Raw genomic sequence first — 23,547 nt, forward strand, 5'->3', positions numbered from 1 at the left:
TGATTTTTTGATTAGATTAACACCACTTTCAGCAACCTTTGTCATCAGAATTTTTTTTTATGGAAAAGGCTAGAGTACCCAGAGAAACTCAAAATGGCATAAAGATATATTAAACTGATAATAATTTTTCAATCAAAAACAGTTGAACACAACTGGCTATGAGCAGCTTGAGCTTGAATTACTAACACCACTTGGCCAAGGATACCCCTTGTAGATCAACAAAATGTACATTAAATAACATACCACAGTACAGAAAAGGCACTAAATGTGTAAAATAGGTATAAAAGGTAACAAAAATGAAAAATAAATAAAATAAGATACCATTTGCAAGAGAGGATGGCCTTGTTAAGAGATGATATTGTTGTTGACAGAACTTTAAATTAATTACTAACCATATAAACTTATTGTACCTTGAGGAAACTACTTCCTAAAGGTCATCAATTTGGACTTGTAGTAAAATATATAAATATTGTCACTATGGGTTCTTACAACAATTTTATACAATTGCTACTCTAGCTTTCAGTATTTTATCAATGCTTTGTGGCTGTAGTCTATTTGGTATTTGTATTTATGTAAAGTATTGATTTGATAACTCCAGCTCTACCCAGTTAGTTTTTACAGGTTTGAGAGCTCATTGTTGAAGGCAGTACACCAGATATTGATTTGTCAGATCCTAGTCAATTGATCTTCATGGCTTGTTGTCTCATCCTCACTCATATTACATTTCCTCATTCCCATACTTACATGAGAGTTATTAATATTCCATACAATTGACCAATGATTATACCTAATTGACTATTGTGGCTTTATTTGATATCAGTATGGTTTACTACAGTGGAGAGGGCTTTATAGATTTGATTTTTATTCTGGACCTTGGGGTTAACACCACTTTTGGGCTTTTTCGTGGTGGCCAGTTTTTATTGGTGGAGGAAGTCCCAGTGCCTGGAGAAAACCACCAACCTTCAATATGAAAACTGACAATCTTAGTCAATTAACATTGGTGAAGAGTGAGTGCACACCCATTAGTGGGGTTCCAACTCACAACCTCAGTGTTGACTGCCTAGTTATTACTGTAGTAGCTACTTAGACCACTCTGCCACCAATGCCCCTTATAGAAACTAACAGCATCTGGGTTTTCTGTTGCAAATATAATTAAAATCTTCTGAAATGTTTCCACTGTAACTGCAGCTGTAAGGTATACCATATACAACACTTTTTTGAATGTAGTAATACATCTTCAATGAAAGTGGGTTTTACAAACTATGAATAAAACTGTCCAAAGTTTTTTTCAGCCATGCGTTTACTGCGTCCTGACTAACTTCTGTTCAGTCGTTTAAAATCGTATTAAATCTTCTGATCCTTTCACGTACAAAGTTAAGTTACATGCTGAGGTAAATATCCATGAAATTTTATGTATATATTCTTTGAAATATCTGTGAATGGTCATCATATAATATCAGTATATATTAATTTTAATAAATTTTCATGGACAATTAAAATTAAGACAGGACATCGGTCAAATAGAATAATTTATAGTAATAGATTTCGTATCTTTTGTTCAGCGATTCTATGTTCATTTTATGGTCAGCATTATACACTTTTTCACACCTGCAAGTGTCCAATTCAATGTCGGAAACTTAATCTGATTCGCATCATGACTACACCAAAAGTTGACGCTTCACGGAGAGATGTAATTTTGAATAACCACGGTAACAATTTTAATACTGTCACACTTGACACTGATAGTAATAATTAAAATTCACAAGTTTTATTGAAAAGTTTTAATTTGACAAGGGGATAAAAACTTTCCTTGACTTTCTGATGACCCTCCACCAATATTGTTGACTTTTCAAGAAATGATTAGGCAACCAAGTGTGAGTTCCATTAACATGTACAAATTTGTTATTGATAATCAAATGTCTGGACACCTGATAAAAATAATAAATTTGTTTACATAGAGGGATGTCCAAAAATGTCCTCAATTGACCCCAGTGCCGACAGCAGTTTTGTCATAAAAACAGTAATATATGATTATATTTTTGTAAGAGGACAAGGTCCTTTAAGGTAAAGCTGTCAGAGTTAGAAATATTAGACCTGATTTGATGAATGAAATGTTTTTAACTTGCTCTTTAGTCTTATCGCTCAAATCTTTGTATGAGCTTGTAAAATGTTTCTAGTATGATTTGATTTTCATGAATATGAATCTCTGTCAGAATTGCTGGATTGGAACATTTTCTCTACATAGCTGAATATAAATATGTTTGACATTTTTTAGTTTGTTACTTGGGTGCATTCTGAACATTTTAAATTTCGTTTTGTGTCTGAAATGAATGCGAAAACTTTTTTATTCTTTTCCTGATTTTGGACATTTATGATATTTATTTAACAAGATACTAATATTTTTTTTGTTGGGATGTCATTTATATAAATTAGTGGATTGATTGATCGATTGGTGTTTGCTTTACACTGCCTCAGCACAAACGACTTTATACCCAATACTGCAGCTAGTATAAATAAGTAAATGATGCATCAAAATATAAGATTTAGTTTAACTTGAATCAAACATATTATAATATAACTTCACAATTAAGTTTTCTGGCTACATAATTTCTGATATATAAATAAAATAAATAGCAATTCAAAGTCATATGGTGTCTTTTTTCTTTTTTTCTTTTGACTAGAGCATAATATTTTCAGCAAGTATGAATTAAGTAAAAAAAAAACATGCAATAGTATTTCCTTTTAGATAACTAAGGGGAGATAATTTAACAACATTGTATGAAAATTATATCAAATTTTGAAAGTTAAGCATTCTTAAAAACAATACACATCAAATGTGATGCTTCTATTGGCAATCAAGTTTTCAATATTTACTGCTTGTTAGAAAATGTCAAGACAATTAAGATGAAGAAAACATGGTTATTAAAAAATATAATAATATTTTTGTTTATAAATATGGGTAAATTGTCAACTGTTTAAAAATGCACTTTCACATATTAAAGACTGGTAATTATGACGAATGAGGTTTGCTTTTAAATTCTTTAAATTGTGCCTTATATTTTCATCCTTTTTTATATTTTGAGTACCTGATCTAACATAAGATCAAAGCATGCTCTTATATTAAGCATTTACTTGATGAAATACTATCTAATGTTTTATGCAAAAAAACTAAATAAATATTTACAGTATAAAAAAGTCCTTGTAATTTTACGAGATAATAGTGCAAACAAATCTTTCAATTATATTTGTCAGCTGACTTGATTAATGCCTGCTCACGGTAATACTAGCCTTAATGGAATAATCATTACAACAATCGGCATAACAAAAGACCAATATTTCCGTCCATTCAAGACTTATAGGCCCCTGACCCCAATGGTGGTGTTGATGACCAGAGAATGTACCGAGAAATCTTAGTAGTAATTGTTTAAAATTACTGACATGAATTATCTACTTCATAATTTTCGGAAATTTTACAAAAATTATTTTCTCATCTGTTATGGTGTATTAAACAAGTTGAGCGACAGCAAATATGTCAATAACCAAATAAATCACAAAATTGTTGGAGATTTGTAGGGAAAGACTACTTAAGAGTCAACCTATACTTTGTCCAGTGATGTTTTATGGATATAATACCTTTAAATCTTATAATTCAACCCAGTGGTACATGGATACTAAATTACTTAAATAAATAATTACAAAAAATAATATTTGTATTTTGTGAATATTTGTAGGATTCAAAATCATATACATGTTGTAATTGTGAACTGATTTAATAGGTCATGATTTTCAGTCGAATTATAATTTAATTTAGATTTAATTCTTTGAGTTTCACAATATTACATTAGATTACTGTATTCCCCCCAAAAATGACAGGTTTTGAAGCAATTTTTCATAAAAGGTTCCATTTCACCATTAAAATATGTATTTGTAAACAACAGTGCACCCTTATCTACAACGGAAGTGTGATGCATGGAGAAATCTTTTTCAACAAAAGTACAATTTCGTAGAAAGATTTTTGTGGTTGTCAAAATTAATGTCTCAATCCGAACTTTAATGTCACTATATGATCTTTGTACTTTAGTTAATCGTTTGGTTTTCCTTTTAATAAGTCTTAATATATGTGGTTTTCTTTTCGGTGACTTTTTGTCAAAAAGACTGTATCAAATAATTGTCAAAGAAAGGTTTAGCTTTCAATCCCATAATGATCCTTTGTTTGAAGACTTTTCAATTTTTGTCCTTAATTCTTTTGGCGGAAATGATAGTTGTACTTTTTACCCTGAATAGGAAATTATAAACCAAAATAAATGATTAAGCATTTTCTAATATGAAAGTTTATCATTATATTAGAAAACTTTCTTATTTCTGTTCAACAAATGCTTATTTGTTTCAATCGACTGAAATAAAAAATATCATATTCATATTTCAAAATAAGATAATCATATCAGTGACTTAAAAGGTTATTGGACTCAGAATAAAATATTTGTTTTGAAATCAAATATACTTCACAAAACAAAAAGTATTTAAAATTCAAGTTATGAAAATTGTTTCAAAAATCTTTAGTCTCAAAGCTAGGTATTTAATTGTTGAATCAATCCTCTACATCTAATAAAATATGTATTGTGTCAAAACATTTGCATTACCAAAAAGTGCTATATTTTCATTTTTACATCATCTTTTTTTAAGAAATCAAAAAAAGAAATTCAAAGTCACCAAGGATTGATTTCAAATATATAACTTTGTTAACAATAAATTTATTTGGGTTCCATGAAAAAAGTTATCATAAAATATATGTTCTATTATATCCTTGTATCAATATGATTGATGAGCGTTTAGTCTTATTACTTGGTTTTTGGACATACCAAGTATTTTTCAAGAGAAAAAAAATATTTAGGGACATGACATTTAGTTCTATTTTAATATTTTTAGTGACTGACTTTATTGTCTGATCTGATTAAAAACAAATTATATCATGAAAATAAAAGTGCAATAAACTCTATATGTGTCAAATATGAATATTCATGAAAATTTGAATAATAGAGAGTTGAAAAGTTACTAGAAAAACTCATCAATATCAGTCCCTTGGAGAACTTATCATTACAAATAATCAAATAATAGCCCATTTTGATGATAAAAATCTAAAATATTTTTAAATATCTGTTTAAATTAAGTCATTTTTTTAAAGATATGTTTTAAAGATAAACTATTGAACTTTACATATTCAAAAGGTTAATATTCAAGTTCTGTTTTCTGATGTAGAAAAATAATTTATTTCACTGTGCTGTTGAAGATAAACAGCAGATGTGGGGCACTTGTCAATTAGACAGCAACCCAAAGGCACAAAAAATCACCTAGAAAGTTACAAGGTTTAGTTTCAGATGTTCTATCCAAAATAAAATGTGTTGTGACTAATGAAATGTTTTTATTTAGTTATAGAACAAAAGAGAGACTGAAGACTCCAAACAGATACTCAAATTCTAAAGTCTAAAATAATTAAAACTATAAATATATCAAGGAAAAAACGAAAAACAACCCATTAACCAACTTAAGACTAACCAACACGATATGCACTAATATAAACCCAGGTGAGCTCAGGTGCTCTGGAAGGGTAAGCAGATCCTGCTCTAAATGTGGCACTTGTCATTTTAATGTGTAAGTACATACTCGAAGATGACTTTCAAAATGGCAACTTTTCAGATCAGTAGGCCATAGGCCATCTGACTATATCCCAAAAAGCATTGTTTTCCGGTGGCAGTCAGATTGTGTATGTATAAAGGATGTGTATTGTGTACTTACTTTAGAAGTTAACATGGCACTGATGGAGAGGATAGGTTCTATACCAACAAATAAAACTTTGTGATCTTCTGCTGTTAAGGAGGAAAATTTCCTACAAATACATATGTAAACATTATATAGACTAAAGAAAATCAAATCATACATACTTTGAATTTATAAAAGTTGTAGACTGGAAAAACAATAAATATTTAAATAAATATAAAACACATAAGCTCAAAAGACATTCTGATCTCATTCAATTCGTTCCTGAATACTATCAATTTAATTCAACTTTCTCATATAATAATAGGCAGTTAATTTCTTGTTTGAACTGTTTTACGTTTGTCATTTTGTGGCCTTATATAGCTGACTATGAAGTATGGGATTTGTTCATTGTTGAAGGCTGTATGTTGACCAAAAGTGGTAAATTGAATCATTGAATCATTGGTGGAGAATGACAACAAATATATAAATAATGAAATATAGGCATACTATGATGAATTACATATCTTATCGATTGATTGATTGTTTGTTGCTTTACGCCGCATTAGCACAAAAAGGCTATATCGCGGCGATCACATATCTTATCAGCTAAATAAAGGTATTTACCTAGATTGGTAATGTAATGTTATGAATTTACCTTAATTGTGTAAATTTATAACAAATCACACAAGTCTATAATGAGTAAAATCGCAGCACTTAATTTGTTTTACATAAATACTAAAAATTACTTTCTACATTTATAGCATTAAAAATGAAATCTATATTCCATGGGAGATAACTCTAAATTGCTTATAACTAGTTACAAATATATATTTAATGTTTGTAAATAAGTCTCTCTTAAAACAAACCGTTCAAACCTCATCTAAGCGTTAACTTACGAATTTTACATAAAAAAAACCAAAACTGATCTCTTATTCAGTAAAACATATATGTTTTGAATATAGCAGAATACACTTATAAAATAAAGAAATAATCTGTTATAAATAATAATAGAAGAAGTGTCTATGAGACAGAAATCCAATAAAGTATCAAAAAATTATCCTATAGTTTTCAACATTGAACATTTTTAATCAGTCAATTGTATATGTTCTGGTATCAAAGTAGAATATTAAAAAATTGTGATAAAATTTCACTTAAATGCGGTTGGGATTTTCATTGATGTAGCAGTATGCTATAAACTTGTACTATGGGAGATAACTCATTCTTCCCTGTGTCACATGTGAATTCTGAAGACCTACAACTTGTCAATTAAGAGACAGAAGACAATCGTGTCGACGGCAATGGTAATACCCTTATGGACAACAATCATAGGAAGTAGTGCCCTGCTAATACCAAACCCCATCAATATTTCCTAATTTATATAAAGATACCTGAGTGGTTCACCATATGTATTCAGTATACTCCTCAGCAGACGACAGTATTCCCGCTCAGTTTTCTGTAAATCATTCACCACATCATAACGTGGATCGTCTTCTAAAGAAAATGAAGAAAAAATTGGATGAACATTACTGTAAATTCAACTAACACAATTTCCATAGTTATTCAACATTATTGTATACATAAAAAGTGGTTACCCCAATTTTTCAATTTGTTTTAGATTATATTTTACCAGAAAGTGTAACTATAATCACTGGGGATTAAGGGATTTGAATTAAGGCTTCATAAAGCATAGGTCTTCTTAAATTTCATTGGTTGATAAGTTGTATGTTACTTGTATCGTTCTGAATATTCCTGAAATATTTGCTACAGACCATTATCCCTTTCCTCCATGGCATTTTTTTTTTAAATAGTTGATTCGCATAGGATTTTTTCAATAAAAAAAGTCATCAGGTTTAAAGTATCAATGCATTGCTAAATACAAATATTTCATCAAACAAATTTTATACAGATATTCTTATGAATATCCTTTTCATATTGAATACAAATTTTATTTATGCTGTTGAAGACATTTCATACTCATAGCATTTCAACTGAGGTACTACACATGCGTCAAAAGGCTCATTATGGAGTAAAGGGGGTGGCGTCAAAAGGCGTCATTATGGAGGAAAGGGTTAAAGAAGCATCAGTCATTTTTCAATAAAATTGTCATTTTCAAGTTTTTGTGTTTTCTTTATAAATTTTCAATTTAAGGCAAACTTGAAGCAGTTTAATATAGATGTGTGATGTTCCCAGTGACAAAATTAATATCTTCTGTTTTCAATTATGAAATAACCTATTTATTTACTTATACTTAATTTTGCAAAGACAACACAATCTATCTTTTAAACTAAAACAAATCTGAAATATATCAAATATGTAACAAATACATTTTCTAGTCACTGATCGTCTTTTTACAGCTCATAACATCATTCATTGAAAGAAAACAGCATTAATGTATGACAGTCAAAAGAAGGGGACAACTAATATTTGCAAATATTTTTTAAAATTGTCTTTTAAAAATCATAATTTTCAATCATATATATCATATTTCTGTGAATATCAGAGTGCAGCGAAAAATTTAAGAACAATGATATAAGTTTTAGGTTTTGTTTTGATTTTTTGGGGAAAAAGTCCAGCAATTTATGAGAACTAGTTCAGGCTGCAAATAATGACAACCTTATGTTTTCAATGAAAAGTAAGTCAGTTGATAAAAAAAATGTGGGTGTTAATAAATGCCCTCATACCCATAAAAGGTGACACTTTACATCTTAATACTTGTCTATAGTTTATACGATAAACATCAGCCTACTGGGAATATCACGTCCACAATAAAACAGAATATTTTATTGTAAAAATGATACTATAATAGTCAAATTATGCACACCCATATCTTATTTACTATTCAGTTGTTATGCAGTCAGTTAAAATAATCCTTTGTTGTAAAAGTTTTTTCTTAAAGAGTAAAAAACTGTAAATAAAGATTCATTCACGATAACATCAAAGATTTCTATCTATGGTATTTACTATTAAATCACTTCTTTTTACCTTATTCAATAATCCAGCTCATGGCATTCAATTAAAACAGTATATTTTACATAGAACTGTTAACATTACAGTTCAGTAATTATTAAGATAACTTAAAATTTATGTTATTACAAAAATAAAGCAATTTTAAGTTAAGTACTTCTATATACATAAAATGTACATCTATAAAAAAAAATGTTTAAAGTTACCATAGTCAACCGAAACTTATTTGCCAAAACATATTCCTGGGCAAAAATTAATAATGACCTGATGGCATTGTTTTTTTATTTTTACTTTCGATTTGATTCTTTTGGTTATGATTTTAAGTAGTACTGTAATATTGTGTTTCAAAAGTCTTTTTTTAGTAACTTTGACCTTGACCCAAGGTGTGGTGACTTCAAAATCAAAGGGAATCTTACTATTATTATTATATGTGACCATATTTTATTTTGTCAAAGTATGATGTAGTATTTGATTAAGTATCTGAAAAGACATCATTTGCATACATGTACTTGTCAGCCTATTTTTGAAATTGTGATGACCTTGGTTGTACCGACCCCTGAAGATTAATAGGGATATTCCTCCAATAATTAATGACCATCATGTTTGGTTCAATCAGATAAAAAGTATTGGAATTAGCATCTGGAAATAAAAATAACTGACAGATTGACAGACTTAAGGACTGGTGGACTAATGGACAAATTGACCAATATTGTTTGATCAGTGCTACTTCAAGGGAAGGAAATAAAAGAATAAAATGACAATGGGTATTGATTGTAAGTTAAATTGAAATAATGAAATATTTTAAAGTTATGAGTATTTTCTATGTTTGCAACTCATTGCTCTTGAAATAAAAACATAATTAAGTTTTCTGGCTCCTGCACATTACCTTCTTCTTCTTGATCGTTCTGTAAACCAAGCTCTTCAAACACATCGTCTAAATCAGGATCCACACATGGCGATCCAGAGCTACCGTCCGAGTCCAGTATGGCTCTTGTAGAGGCCATAATCAGACGATAGCTGTTGATTCTCTGGTCCATGGTGGCCTGAGTCAATAAATCTGCTATCCCAATTCCATCCTCACCACTCAACTGTAAAGAGAATAAAACATGGTCAGGGAGAGTGCTCAAACAAAGGATAGAATCATGACATGATATTGTATATAAGTTATTCATTAGAATAAATGATATATACCAACTTTTGTTTATTTGGATAAGTTTACAGACTTGAGCCTATTAAATAGAAATGGATAAATGACTATACAGAAAGGGTTTTTCTCAATGTTGAAGGCCGTAATAATACAAATTGAAAAACATAAAATCAACCATCATCATGATCTACTTCATGGTTTATTGTTATGTACATAAACCAGACTAAGTTTTCATCCATGAACCAATTTTTCATTGCACTCCTACGCACTGTACTCTATTTATACAGATGAATGTCCTTGCTATCATCTATTACAATAATGTTATGATTGTCCACTGATAAACCAGACACAAACATCCACTGTTTGTACGCTCACTGTTAGTCGGTCCTTTCCTAAGTCAATAACAAAGTCTCTACAAGGCTTTTAAGTCATCACATTTTTTCCTGTGTATAATACATTGAATTAATGTACCAAAGACATGTATGCTTTGACCATTACTAATGCCCTGTCCAGAACATCATTACAATAAAAGTGCTACCTGATAAAACAGGATGTTTCTCATAAAGTTCTGCCTTAATTTTATAAAATATAGAAAGCCTCTAGTATCCTTTATTAAGTACCATTACATCTTGGTATAAAATAAAATTGAGAATGGAAATGGGGAATATGTCGAAGAGACAACACCCGACCAAAGAGCAGAAAAGAGCCAAAAGGCCACCAATGGGTCTTCTTCACAGCGAGAAAATCCTGCACCCGGAGGTGGTCCTCAGCTGGCCCCTAATTAAAATTGTGTACTAGTTCAGTGAAAATGGACGTCACAATCTTACTTCTTGGTATCCAGGTTTCATATTTATTACCTTCTGTAAACTGATACAGTATCCTTTAATATATTTTGTCAAACTTATTACCAGCTGTACCCATTACCAGCTGTACCCAGTGACAGCATTGTCTTATTGAAGATTACCTTCAGAAGGAATCACAGGTGGACTTTTATAAATTAAGGTGATGGAATTCACTCTCTATGCCAACTTTAGAAATATTAATATTGTCCCCTGGTTAATGTATAGGGATGACGGAAGGCATTCCTAGATATTTTTGTCCACTAAAATAATGACCATCAGATAGTGGTCAATGTATAGGGATGATGGAAGGCATTCCTAGATATTTTGGTCCACTGAAATAATGACATCAGCTACTGGTCATTGGGTCAATCATAATTCAGTTGACCACTCCACCCAATGTAATAAATGATAATTTTTGTCTATATCAGATAATAAACCTGTAGATAAAACCATTACTTACATTAAAGTATAGCTCAATAAATTTATGCAGAACCAAAGACATACATACGTCTCTGGCAAAACTTAACCAAAAATTAGCATGCAATAATATATCATATTGCACTAATGCAAATAAAGCTTCAAATTTAAGTAGACTAGTGTCATCAGAGACATAAATATTCTTTTAAGTTTTTCAAGCCTAATGCTATACTAGACATGGGTTATTAGATGAATATTGGTGTATAGTATTTATTGTAGAATATCTAGTGCAATAAAAAAATCTACTCTGGACAATTTTCACCAATATTCAAACAATAACCCTGTAAATCAAATAGAGGCAATTCTCATATATACATTATTCTGTATCTAGTTTTTCCAAGGGACAATGTTTTTATTATAAAAATTATGGCAAAGATTTGCCTATTACTTTAGAATAAAACATAATACAGCTTTTCCAACAAATAATTTGAAATGACAACATATTAAAGTAAATAAATAAAAAGATAATCCAATCAATAGACAGTACCTTAGTATCAGGATGGGTCATTTTGTGGACTCTCCCCTAAAGTAGCGACATTTTAAAATAAGTGGGAGGTAGAAAAAATAATTTATCAGTTTTAAATACTCTTCTTTCCTTTTAGATTTTATTTCTCACTTATTGTACTCTAAAGTCCACACCCCTGCCTGGCAGGTTCAATTTTGGAGGGGGGAAAAACACAGACTAAACAAGCCTTTATTCAGCAGTCTGATATAGAATAATTGTCCATGAAAAATAAGTCACTGATTTAGAAAAGTCAGAAGTCAATTAAAATAGATTGCATACATGTATTCGTGAACTGCAAACCACTTTAAGGCGGACATTTTTTGAAGATACAGTGTATATTGGCAAGTTGGCTTTAAATTCAGATGACAAAAAAATAATTACCATATGTCTGCAGTTGATGGTTAACTCTGCAATTTTCTATTTATGAATATTCTTACCTCAATGATACAAATAGTTCCCTCAAAATCAATTTATGTGTGGGAAATTTAGTTTCTGCAAAGTTGGTTCATAAGTATGTGAAACAAAAAGAAAAAAAACCTTTTTATTTTAAAATGAGAATGGGCTATTTTTGCATGGCGCTTCCCTATTTCCTATGCTAACAAGCCTACCTGTAATGAAGAAAGATATAAAATTCCAACTTGTGATAATCCTGTTTTAGAAAATGATATAAAAAAAGTGCCAATCACTTTCAAAAAATCTTTCAAATATCAAATTTTATTCTAAGTCCAGGAACTCACAGAACACAACAACTCATATTATATATATATTATAATTTAAACCTTTTTCACAAGTGTGAAGCACTTCAAAGATCTTGACATTCAGCAAAAGTCTAGGCCTCCTAATCTTATTAATACCTATAGTGTTAATAACTTTATAGTGGTAAATATAATCAGATTAATTATCAAAAATCTTACCTAATCACAAAAATAGGTTATAACTGATTATATCAAAATGTTTATCTTAAATTATTACAATTGTATACACTTATAGGTAGTAAGCAGGGTATCAACATTTCAGTGTGAAAATACAGAACTTGAGTACTATGTTGAACAACCCCCTAGGCGCTATTGTGTTGTTATAAAATCTGCTTTCTGTATTCAAAGTACTTTTCTGGGTAGTAACAGTCAAACAACATGGAACTACCAAAGCACTGACTTCTGGGCAGACAATAACCTTAGGGAGTTACAGCACAGCAACATGGAACTCAGCTAAAACTAAAACAGTGATTAAAGCTATACCATACCATAGGGGTGTAACAGTTAAGCTGCATGGCAGTAACAAAGCAGTCTGACTACTGAAAAGACCATACCATGAGGGAGTAAACTGACAAGCATCATGGCAGGAATAATAAAGCACTGGCTACTGGACAGACCATACCATAGAGGAGTAATAGCCCAGCAGCATGACCAACACCAAGCAGCAACTAGGAAACAAACCATAGCCTAGGGGAGTAACAGTCCAGCAGAATGGCAGAAATAAAGCACAAACGACTAGATAGACAATACCCTAGAGGAGAAATAGTGCAGCAGCATGGCAAATACCGAGCAGCGACCACTGGATAGACAATACCCTAGAGGAGAAATAGTGCAGCAGCATGGCAAACACCAAGCAGCGACCACTGGATAGACCATACCATAGAGGAGTAATAGTCCAGTAGCATGACATACACCAAGAAGCGACTACTGGACAAACCATAGCCTAGGGGCATATCAGTTCAGCAGCATGACAATCACCAAGCAGCAAATACTTGATAAACCATAGCCTAGGGGCATAACAGTTCAGCAGCATGACAATCACCAAGCAGCAAATACTGAACAAACCATAGCCTAGGGGCATAACAATCACCAAGCAGCAAATACTGGATAAACCATAGCCTAGGGGAGTAACAGTCCAACAGAATGGCAGAAATAAAGCACAAACGACTAGATAGACATACCCCAGAGGAGAAATAGTGCAGCAGCATGGCAAACACCAAGCAGCGACCACTGGATAGACCATACCATAGAGGAGTAACAGTCCAGTAGCATGACATACACCAAGAAGCGACTACTGGACAAACCATAGCCTAGGGGCATATCAGTTCAGCAGCATGACAATCACCAAGCAGCAAATACTGGATAAACCATAGCCTAGGGGCATAACAGTTCAGCAGCATGACAATCACCAAGCAGCAAATACTGAACAAACCATAACCTAGGGGCATAACAATCACCAAGCAGCAAATACTGGATAAACCATAGCCTAGGGGAGTAACAGTCCAACAGAATGGCAGAAATAAAGCACAAACGACTAGATAGACAATACCCTAGAGGAGAAATAGTGCAGCAGCATGGCAAACACCAAGCAGCGACCACTGGATAGACCATACCATAGAGGAGTAATAGTCCAGTAGCATGACATACACCAAGAAGCGACTACTGGACAAACCATAGCCTAGGGGCATATCAGTTCAGCAGCATGACAATCACCAAGCAGCAAATACTGGATAAACCATAGCCTAGGGGCATAACAGTCCATCAGCATGACAATCACCAAGCAGCAAATACTGAACAAACCATAGCCTAGGGGCATAACAATCACCAAGCAGCAAATACTGGATAAACCATAGCCTACTAAGGGGAGTAACAGTCCAGCAGAATGGCAGAAATAAAGCACAAACGACTAGATAGACAATACCCTAGAGGAGAAATAGTGCAGCAGCATGGCAAACACCAAGCAGCGACCACTGGATAGACCATACCATAGGGGACTAACAGTCCAGTAGCATGACATACACCGAGCACTGACTATACTGGATAGACCATACAATAGGACATTTAAAGTTAAAGTCTTAGGAGCATGGCAGGAACAAATCACCTGACTACTTTAAACATTTTTTTTACAGAACAAATTCAGATTCTTTAGTTACTAATTCATGAACCCAAAAACTCCCACACCTGACGGGAGCAAACTATCAGAGGTTGTTTCTGAACTGTGTCTGCCCTGTAAAGACAATTATTCATCAAACATCAAATCAATTTCTTTAATAAATGCCAAGTACAATTTGGTAGTCCAGTGATGTTGTTTGCCTTAAATTAGTGGAGAATAAAGGCTTTTTCCCCTGGAGAAAAATCCCAATTTGAAAAAAAAAGGCTTAAAATTATTCCCAAAAAAAACAACTTTTTTCCCAAACAGTGCAGTTTCAGTAGTAATTGTGCATGAATACAAACTGAAAAACACTCATTTATATATTTTTCATGACCATAATGACTATATGTGCAGATTTGAGGGTCTATTTGTATCATTACTGACAAAAAGGGGTCTTATTTCAAAGCAGGGTTTGTCTCTTGAAAGGGGGTCTGTAAATTGAAGTTTCAGTCAAATTCATGGTTTATTCTAAATTTCCCAATTTGATGAAAATTACGCATATTTTCCCAATAAAAAAGGGTAGAGGTAGTTTTGAAAAAAAAAAACAATATCACTGTGGTACTGTTGAGTTCATTTTGGTTCATTTTCATTCATTTTAATTTCTGTTTAGTTTTCTATTATATTTTTAATTCCATTTCTAAATATATTATTATTTAGTTATATAACATTTTATCATGTGTTACATTTAAATTAAATACAAATCAACTAATTTCGTCCTGATCAGGTCATCTGAACCTAGATGTCAATATCATTTTATAATTGGACAGTTCTAATACCATGAAATTAGAAATAAAATAACCCACATGAGCATAAATCTCAATTAAAAACAAATAAACAATGTATTGGATTGTACCAAAGAGTTCAATCTCTCCATTAAAATCATTGTTATCAATATCATCAATTGTAAATTAAATGGACATTAAGCCATCATTTAGTTGTTAAGTAAGAATAAAATCAACAGTTATATGTGTATCACTTTCTCAGTTGTACCCTGGCTCAATAAAATCAGGGATTAAAAGTCAAATTATAAACAAAATGTGGGCCATAGTAAATATAGTATTCAATCTTTAATAAACAAAATAAAGGCAAATATAATAAATTACATGTTAACTTTATTATTAAGCTTTATTACCTTTTATTTTTATTTTGCTTTATTTCAGTCAAAAATTATGGTGTTTTCATGAAATTTCAGAGACAAACAATGTGGTAATGTTGTGCTAAGACAGGGGTTGATCCAGCCATTTTTAAAAGGTGTTCCCAATCCAGGAGAAAGAGGGAGGGGGTTCAACCATGTGTCCCCATTCAAATGCATTGATCATCCAAAATTAGTGGGGGGGAACCAACCCTCGGACCCCCCCCCCCCCCTTTTTTTTTGTGTGGATCAGACACTGTTTAAAGATTATATCATTGTCAACCTTATCAACAAAATAAATGAGATTCCAGGAAATGCTGCATACAAAACAAAAAGTGTAAGGAAACAGAATGAATTTGATTTTAATGTCATAAGCATTGTTACAAAAACTTTGCCAAAATTTCAAATTTCAGAATTTACAGTATTGCATGAAGACAACCAGAACAATGAATAGGGTATGAAATTGAATGGGTATAAAAGTCTATAAACATCTACTTAAAATTAATAATGACATAGGCATGGCCTAATTCCACAATCTAAGGCTAATTATAATAGATATAAATACCTGTCGTTAATCCTGCTAATACTATTGTTATGGTAAATGTTACCCCAGTCATAATCTTTCACATCTTAACTATTTTGTTCTTATTTATTTACTTTTCCATGTAAATTTTAATTTCATAAACATGACTAATTATTTTTTAAATGTTAAACAATAGAAATGAAAAATCAAACGACCTAAATTGTCACTTTTTGTAATACAACACTTTTAAAGATTTAATAAGAAACAGTTTAAATTTCACTTTCTACAAATTATTTTCATGCAGTTTCAGAGAACAATTCAAAAGTATTAGACATTTTTCCTGAATTTCTATCACTTTGTTGACGTAATTCTTGACAGTTATTTCTATGCTATTTCAGAAAACAATAACAACTTTTAGACAATTTACCTGAATTTCAATCACTTTCTGGGTAAAATTCTTGACATTTGTTTATTGTTACTGCAATTTCAGAAGACAATAAAAATTTTTAGACAATTTCCCCGAATTTCTATCACTTTCATGGTTATGAATCTTGAGAGGTTTTCATGCAATTTCAGTGAAAAATTAAGGAGTTTTTGACTATTTCCCTGAATTTCTATCATATTCTGGGTAAAAATTTTGTCAGTATTGAGCTTTATTTCCATGTGTGGAACAAAATTTTGACTCACAGATCCAGTCTCTTCAGAGAATAAGAATTAGAGTAAAAACTTACAGACTCAGATGATGACACTGTAGTGGATGATGAGATACATCTCCTCCTAAACAAATGCCTCTTAAATGGTCTCATCATAATCATTAGTTTCCAACACAATAATTCTCATAAATACCAAAATTACCAAGAGCACATATCAAATTCTAGCACAATGATTTGACATTTTTAAAACTACACCATAATTCTATATGTAAAAAACATGCTTTCAAGGCACCTTCATTTGTTAGAATCATTAGAAATATGACCAAGTTTTATAAAATTGTTTACAAAACCCAAAATACTTTAATGAAAACAAACATATTGCTTAAATTCCAGTCTCAGCAAGATTAGCATAACAATCTGACACCATGAAAATACACAGTCCTACCCTTTATCAGTTGGCACAGAAGTATCTGTTTATTTGAATACCTTAATTCCAGGTAAAACATCATGTATCCTATCAAAATTAGCACTGGATTGGAGAGTATTGACATGTATTTTATGATGATGCAATTAAGTATCATCATTCCTATGTACTACTATACCAGGTGAAAAGGTCAGAACTAATAACCTCAGATGACCAATTTGCAACAGATTTATACATAATAGAACATAGATTTATATAACAAAACATAAGTGCAGATGAATTAAGATATTTCTATCAAATCCACTGAGATATCTATGCATTATAAAGAATCACAAAAGCATAGATTTCTTCTGTTTATTAGGTCAAAAGACAACCATTATATACATAATCATTAAAATAATTACAGCAGTTCACCAAATTAATTTAAAGTGGTTTCAAAATAAGTTCCAACAAATCAGTTACACCAAATCTTCAAGTGGTCTCTATTACCCCTGTCAGTCTGAAAATGTCAACCTACAGGTGCAAGCCAGCCATTTAAAAAAGGGGGCTCCCAACCCAGGATAAAGGGGAATCCACCCATATTTCTCCGTTCAAATGCATTGATCGTCCTAAAAAAGGGGGTTCCAACCCCTAGAACCTCCTGGATCCGCCACTGACCTAGTCGTAAAAATTCTCCAATCAAATATAGTGCAAATGGTTTACATTTTTTTAAGTTTACTATGATTTATAGAAAACCAAATCCAAAGGTTTATATAGGTTAACAAGTCAATTGATTCAATGACATAATTGCAAACTGTATTTTAATGAACATAATGATCAGGTAAAATTTATTCAAATAGATCTTCAAGTCAAATAATCAAAATTATTCAAAGACTAAGCATTAATTAATTACGTAAACAACAATCAAACTCAATGAAGACTCCATTAAAAAAATCTCTTCTCACTGTCAAATATCTTGCTTGCATAATTTATCATACCATGTTAAATCAATGATATATTGACAAACTCTGAGAGGACTTATTGCATGAAAAAATAAACAGCTGCGCCATGAGCCCATGATACAACGTTGTCTTGTGTGTGAATTTTTATACAATAATCATGAATAGTTTCTGAGATACTGCGTGACACATGAACCCCCCCCCCCCTTTTTTTTTTTTACAAAAAAACTCAATTACTCTAAAATAAAATTTTGAACCATCACCAAAAAGTATATAGATCTTAAGATTAATATAACTAAGAGGTGTGTAATGTTTTAGGCAATTATCATAAATCGTTTTTGAGATAAGACTTGACATGTAAAACCCTCCCCCTTTTTTTTACAAAATGATAACTCTAATATAAAATTTTGAATCATCACCAAAAGTAAAGAGATCTTTAAATTAATATAACTAAGAAGTGTGTAAAGTTTTAAGCAATAATCATAAATCATTTTTGAGATACAGTGCGATAAGTGAAAAAAAACTTTTTTAACAAAAACCTCAACAACTCTAAAACAAAATTTTGAATCATCACCAAAAAGTGTAGAGATCTTTAGATTAATATAAGTAAGAAGTGTGTAGAGTTTTAAGCAATAACCATAAATCATTTTGTAGATACAGCGCAACATGTGAAACCTCCCCCCCCCCCCTGTTTTAGTTACAAAGTCCAGTAACTCAAAAAGTTTTAATCTTATTTTCACCAAAATGTGTACAGATTGTTGACCATCATAAGAAACAACTATGTGAAGTTTCATGAAATTTTGATATGTTGTACTCAAGTTACTCTGCCACATGTAATACGCTGGGGAGACAGACAGACGGACACCGGACATTTGTATACTATAATTAGTCCTGTCAAAAATGGGGTAAAGGTATTCTGTGATTCCCTTAGATTTTCTACACCAAATATAATACACATAGTACCGGTAACTAAGAAATTGAACCATGAAGAGAGGTCAAGGTCAGATGACTCCTGTCAGATAGACTTGACACCTTAAAACCTTTCTGTGTTTTCAAATTTTTTTGTGTTCCATTATACCAAAACTTATATAGCTTACTTACATCACTAGCAGGTCTAAAACAATTATAAGATAATCCATTTGTATCTGTAAATTTTGACATACAGCTTTTAAAGTTTTTCTTTATCAGAAACATCACATAATTCCTATTTAAAGAATCTATATTACTCCAATACTAGTTTGTCTAGAACAGAGGTAGTAAATAAAACAAATTACCAAATTATAAAATCAAATAACTGTCTCATTGGCACGTTGTCAATGATTAATTATTATACAGTACTTTTACTTATTGTTTTTGATAAACAATAGTTGATTTATCAGAGAAAATGATCCACTAAAACACAAGAGAAAGGTTCCAGATGATTTGATACGTTAAGATTATTTCCATATCGGTTCGTAATTTGTATAACTTTTATAACAAATGGTATCAGGTGTCTGGTCAAAGGTCTGCGTAGGACAGTTACGGTAAAACCGCTTGTTAACAATAAAGGTTCCTATAACATAATTCTCACCTTATCGGTAGAAAATCACACATATTGTCTCCCGCCCAAATCATTAATTTTCTTTGAAATTACCGGAAACCATGCTTTATCATAATTAATCCTTAGTTCTTATTGTTTTTATTTACTTTTTCCCACTGATTTTATTGTAGATTTAAAACCCTCGTCAATCTTAAGCCTAAATACCCAATTAATTTATTCAACAATATACAATAGTATTTAACTGTTCAAGCAATGCATTGTGAAGGGGTATATTTATCTGTAATGTCAGAAAGGTTCAGTTTCCATTGAAACATGTTCAGTCCTTATCATTACTGTTTCTCTTTTAACAAATATAATACTGTTTTGTTTATATCTAAAATTAAATTGAGTAGAATGTTCTTCTTATTATAAAAGCAGGGTGTTCAGTGCAGCATCAAATTTGACAACTCAAGATAAAAGCCTCTCCAACAATGATGCAATGGAAAACCACTGAATTGACTATGTTACTGAACCAGGGTCCACTTATTCACATTTGTGATCAAACATCTACAGATTAGAATTTAAAAATGTGCCCATATCGTTTTTCCCATGATTTTTTGAAAGAATAAAAAACATACTTCCTGTCCTTTCGTCCAGTTTATTTTATACAAATTGCTTAAAGGACACATAATGCATGGAGCAAGCATAACTTTCTAATTTTGGTATAATGGTGGATTATAGTTGCCTCACTGGAAACATCTCCTTATTCTTATGTGTAATTGGTTCACCATTGAGTAAAAAAAAACACAGAAAAAGTTGTTTAGAAAAAAAAAATTATATATATTTTTATTTCTTTAGGACACAACTTGACCAATGATTTGTTAACACTATTATCATATACAAGATACAGAATTACACAGTCCTTCACTTTTCTATTTTTTCCCTATTTTTTACAACTTAATTATGGGTCAAATGAATCATATCACACATTTGTTATAGTCTTATGTAAAGAGGCAAGGTCAGATTAAATTATCGTTTTCCTTTTTAAAAGTTATAGGCCAATCTGATAATGCAACTATAACCTGTAAGGTTAAAGTGTAGGATCAAACAATTCTAAATTAAAGCACACAAGTTTTTGCTTAAAGGTGCAAAATACCACAACATTAAAAGAGTAAAGTCTCACAATTGTTTACAATTTAATAAGAATAAGATAGTAAGGACAAGGTTTTAGGAGGTCATCAAACCAATGTTTACACTGGAAAAACATCAATCTATCAATATTTTGTCATGTTTTTATTTATCATTTTCAATGTATTTAAAGAAAGTTATAATACCACAGAAATAACACTTGTAAATATTCATATGACTATTCTTAATCTATTTGTTTATTTTTCAAGTTAGACATCACAAAGATAACACAAGCTCAAGTGTACATTTTGGACATCACAAAAATAACACATGAGTTTCGTGTACATTTTGGACATCACAAAAAAAACAAATGTTTTTATGTATACTTTAGACAACACAAAGATAACATATGAGCTTTAGTGTAAATTTTTGACATCAAAAAGATAGGAAAGGAGCTATTGTGTACATTTTGGAAATCTAAAGAATAATTTAACACAAGCTTTAGTGTACATTTCAAACATCACAAAGACAACATCAGCTTCAGTGAAGAATTTGGACACCTTAAAGATAACACATAAGCTTAAGTACACATTTTAGATATCACTGACATAACAAAAGCTTTAATGTTCATTTTAGGCATCACAAAGGTAACACAAGATTGTTAGTGTTCATTTTGGACATCACAAAGGTAACACGAGATTATTAGTGTACATTTTGGACATCACAAAGTTAACACAAAATTGTTAGTGTACATTTTGGGCATCACAAAGGTAACACAAGATTGTTAGTGTACATTTTAGGCACCACAAAGGTAACACAAGATTGTTAGTGTACAATTTGGCCATCACAAAGGTAACACAAGATTGTTAGTGTACATTTTGGACATCACAAAGGTAACACAAGATTGTTAGTGTACATTTTGGATATCACAAAGATAACACAAGATTGTTAGTGTACATTTTGGACATCACAAAGAAAACACAAGATTGTTAGTGTTCATTTTGGACATCACAAAGATAACACCAGATTGTTAGTGTACATTTTGGACATCACAAAGGTAACACAAAATTGTTAGTGTAAATTTTGGATATCACAAAGATAACACCAGATTGTTAGTGTACATTTTGGACATCACAAAGGTAACACAAGATTGTTAGTGTACATTTTGGACATCACAAAGAAAACACAAGATTGTTAATGTACATTTTGGACATCCAAAAGAAAACACAAGATTGTTAGTGCTCATTTTGGACATCACAAAGATAACACCAGATTGTTAGTGTACATTTTGGACATCACAAAGGTAACACAAAATTGTTAGTGTACATTTTGGACATCACAAAGATAACACCAGATTGTTAGTGTTCATTTTGAACATCACAAAGGTAACACAGGATTGTTACTGTTCATTTTAGACATCACAAAGGTAACACCAGATTGTTACTGTTCATTTTGGACATCACAAATGTAACACAGGATTGTCAGTGTACATTTTGGACATCACAAAGGTAACACAAGATTGTTAGTGTACATTTTGGACATCACAAAGGTAACACAGGATTGTTAGTGTTCATATTGGACATCACAAAGATAACACCAGATTGTAAGTGTTCATTTTGGACATCACAAAGGTAACACCAGATTGTTAGTGTACATTTTGGACATCACAAAGGTAACACAGGATTGTTAGTGTACATTTTGGACATCACAAAGATAACACCAGATTGTAAGTGTTCATTTTTGACATCACAAAGGTAACACCAGAGTGTTAGTGTACATTTTGGACATCACAAAGGTAACACAAGATTGTTAGTGTTCATTTTGGACATCACAAAGATAACACCAGATTGTTAGTGTACATTTTGGACATCGCAAAGGTAACACAAAATTGTTAGTGTACATTTTGGACATCACAAAGATAACACCAGATTGTTAGTGTTCATTTTGGACATCACAAAGGTAACACAGGATTGTTACTGTTCATTTTGGACATCACAAAGGTAACACCAGATTGTTAGTGTACATTTTGGACATCACAAAGGTAACACAAGATTGTTACTGTTCATTTTGGACATCACAAAGGTGACACAGGATTGTCAGTGTATATTTTGGACATCACAAAGGTAACACAAGATTGTTAGTGTACATTTTGGACATCACAAAGGTAACACAGGATTGTTAGTGTTCATTTTGGACATCACAAAGATAACACCAGATTGTTAGTGTACATTTTGGACATCACAAAGGAAACACAGGATTGTTAGTGTACATTTTGGACATCACAAAGATAACACCAGATTGTAAGTGTTCATTTTTGACATCACAAAGGTAACACCAGATTGTTAGTGTACATTTTGGACATCACAAAGGTAACACAAGATTGTTAGTAGATATAGGAAGATGTGGTGTGAGTGCCAATGAGACAACCCTCCATCCAAATAACAATTTAAAAATGTACATTTTGGACATCACAAAGATAACACAAACTTTAGTGTACATTTTGGACATCACATAGATAATATAATATAAAAAAAGAAGATGAGGTATGACTGCGAATGAGACAACTGTCCACAAGAGACCAAAATGACACAGACATTAACAACTAGATTGTTTCTGTTCATTTTGGGCATC

General features: G+C 31.5%; 1 protein-coding gene across 3 annotated transcripts in view; it reads right to left on the reverse strand.

The window, feature by feature from the left end:
* LOC143047997 (uncharacterized) overlaps positions 1-23,547 on the reverse strand; it is a 184,530-nt gene that overhangs the window by 105,087 nt on the left and 55,896 nt on the right. The window contains exons 1-4 of one of the 3 annotated variants that reach the window (XM_076221400.1): positions 19,371-19,445; positions 9,608-9,809; positions 7,146-7,248; positions 5,794-5,884 (exon numbers count right to left, since the gene is read on the reverse strand). In XM_076221400.1, coding sequence (XP_076077515.1) covers positions 5,794-5,884; positions 7,146-7,248; positions 9,608-9,809; positions 19,371-19,430 — 456 coding nt within the window. In that variant the 5' untranslated portion in view covers positions 19,431-19,445. Of the gene's footprint in view, positions 1-5,793; positions 5,885-7,145; positions 7,249-9,607; positions 9,810-12,471; positions 12,526-19,370; positions 19,446-23,547 lie in introns of those variants that run through there. The other 2 variants (XM_076221402.1, XM_076221399.1) reach the window with 2 other exon arrangements.

The sequence above is a fragment of the Mytilus galloprovincialis genome, chromosome 10 (assembly GCF_965363235.1).
Source record: "Mytilus galloprovincialis chromosome 10, xbMytGall1.hap1.1, whole genome shotgun sequence".
Classification (NCBI taxonomy): Eukaryota; Metazoa; Mollusca; class Bivalvia; order Mytilida; family Mytilidae; genus Mytilus; species Mytilus galloprovincialis.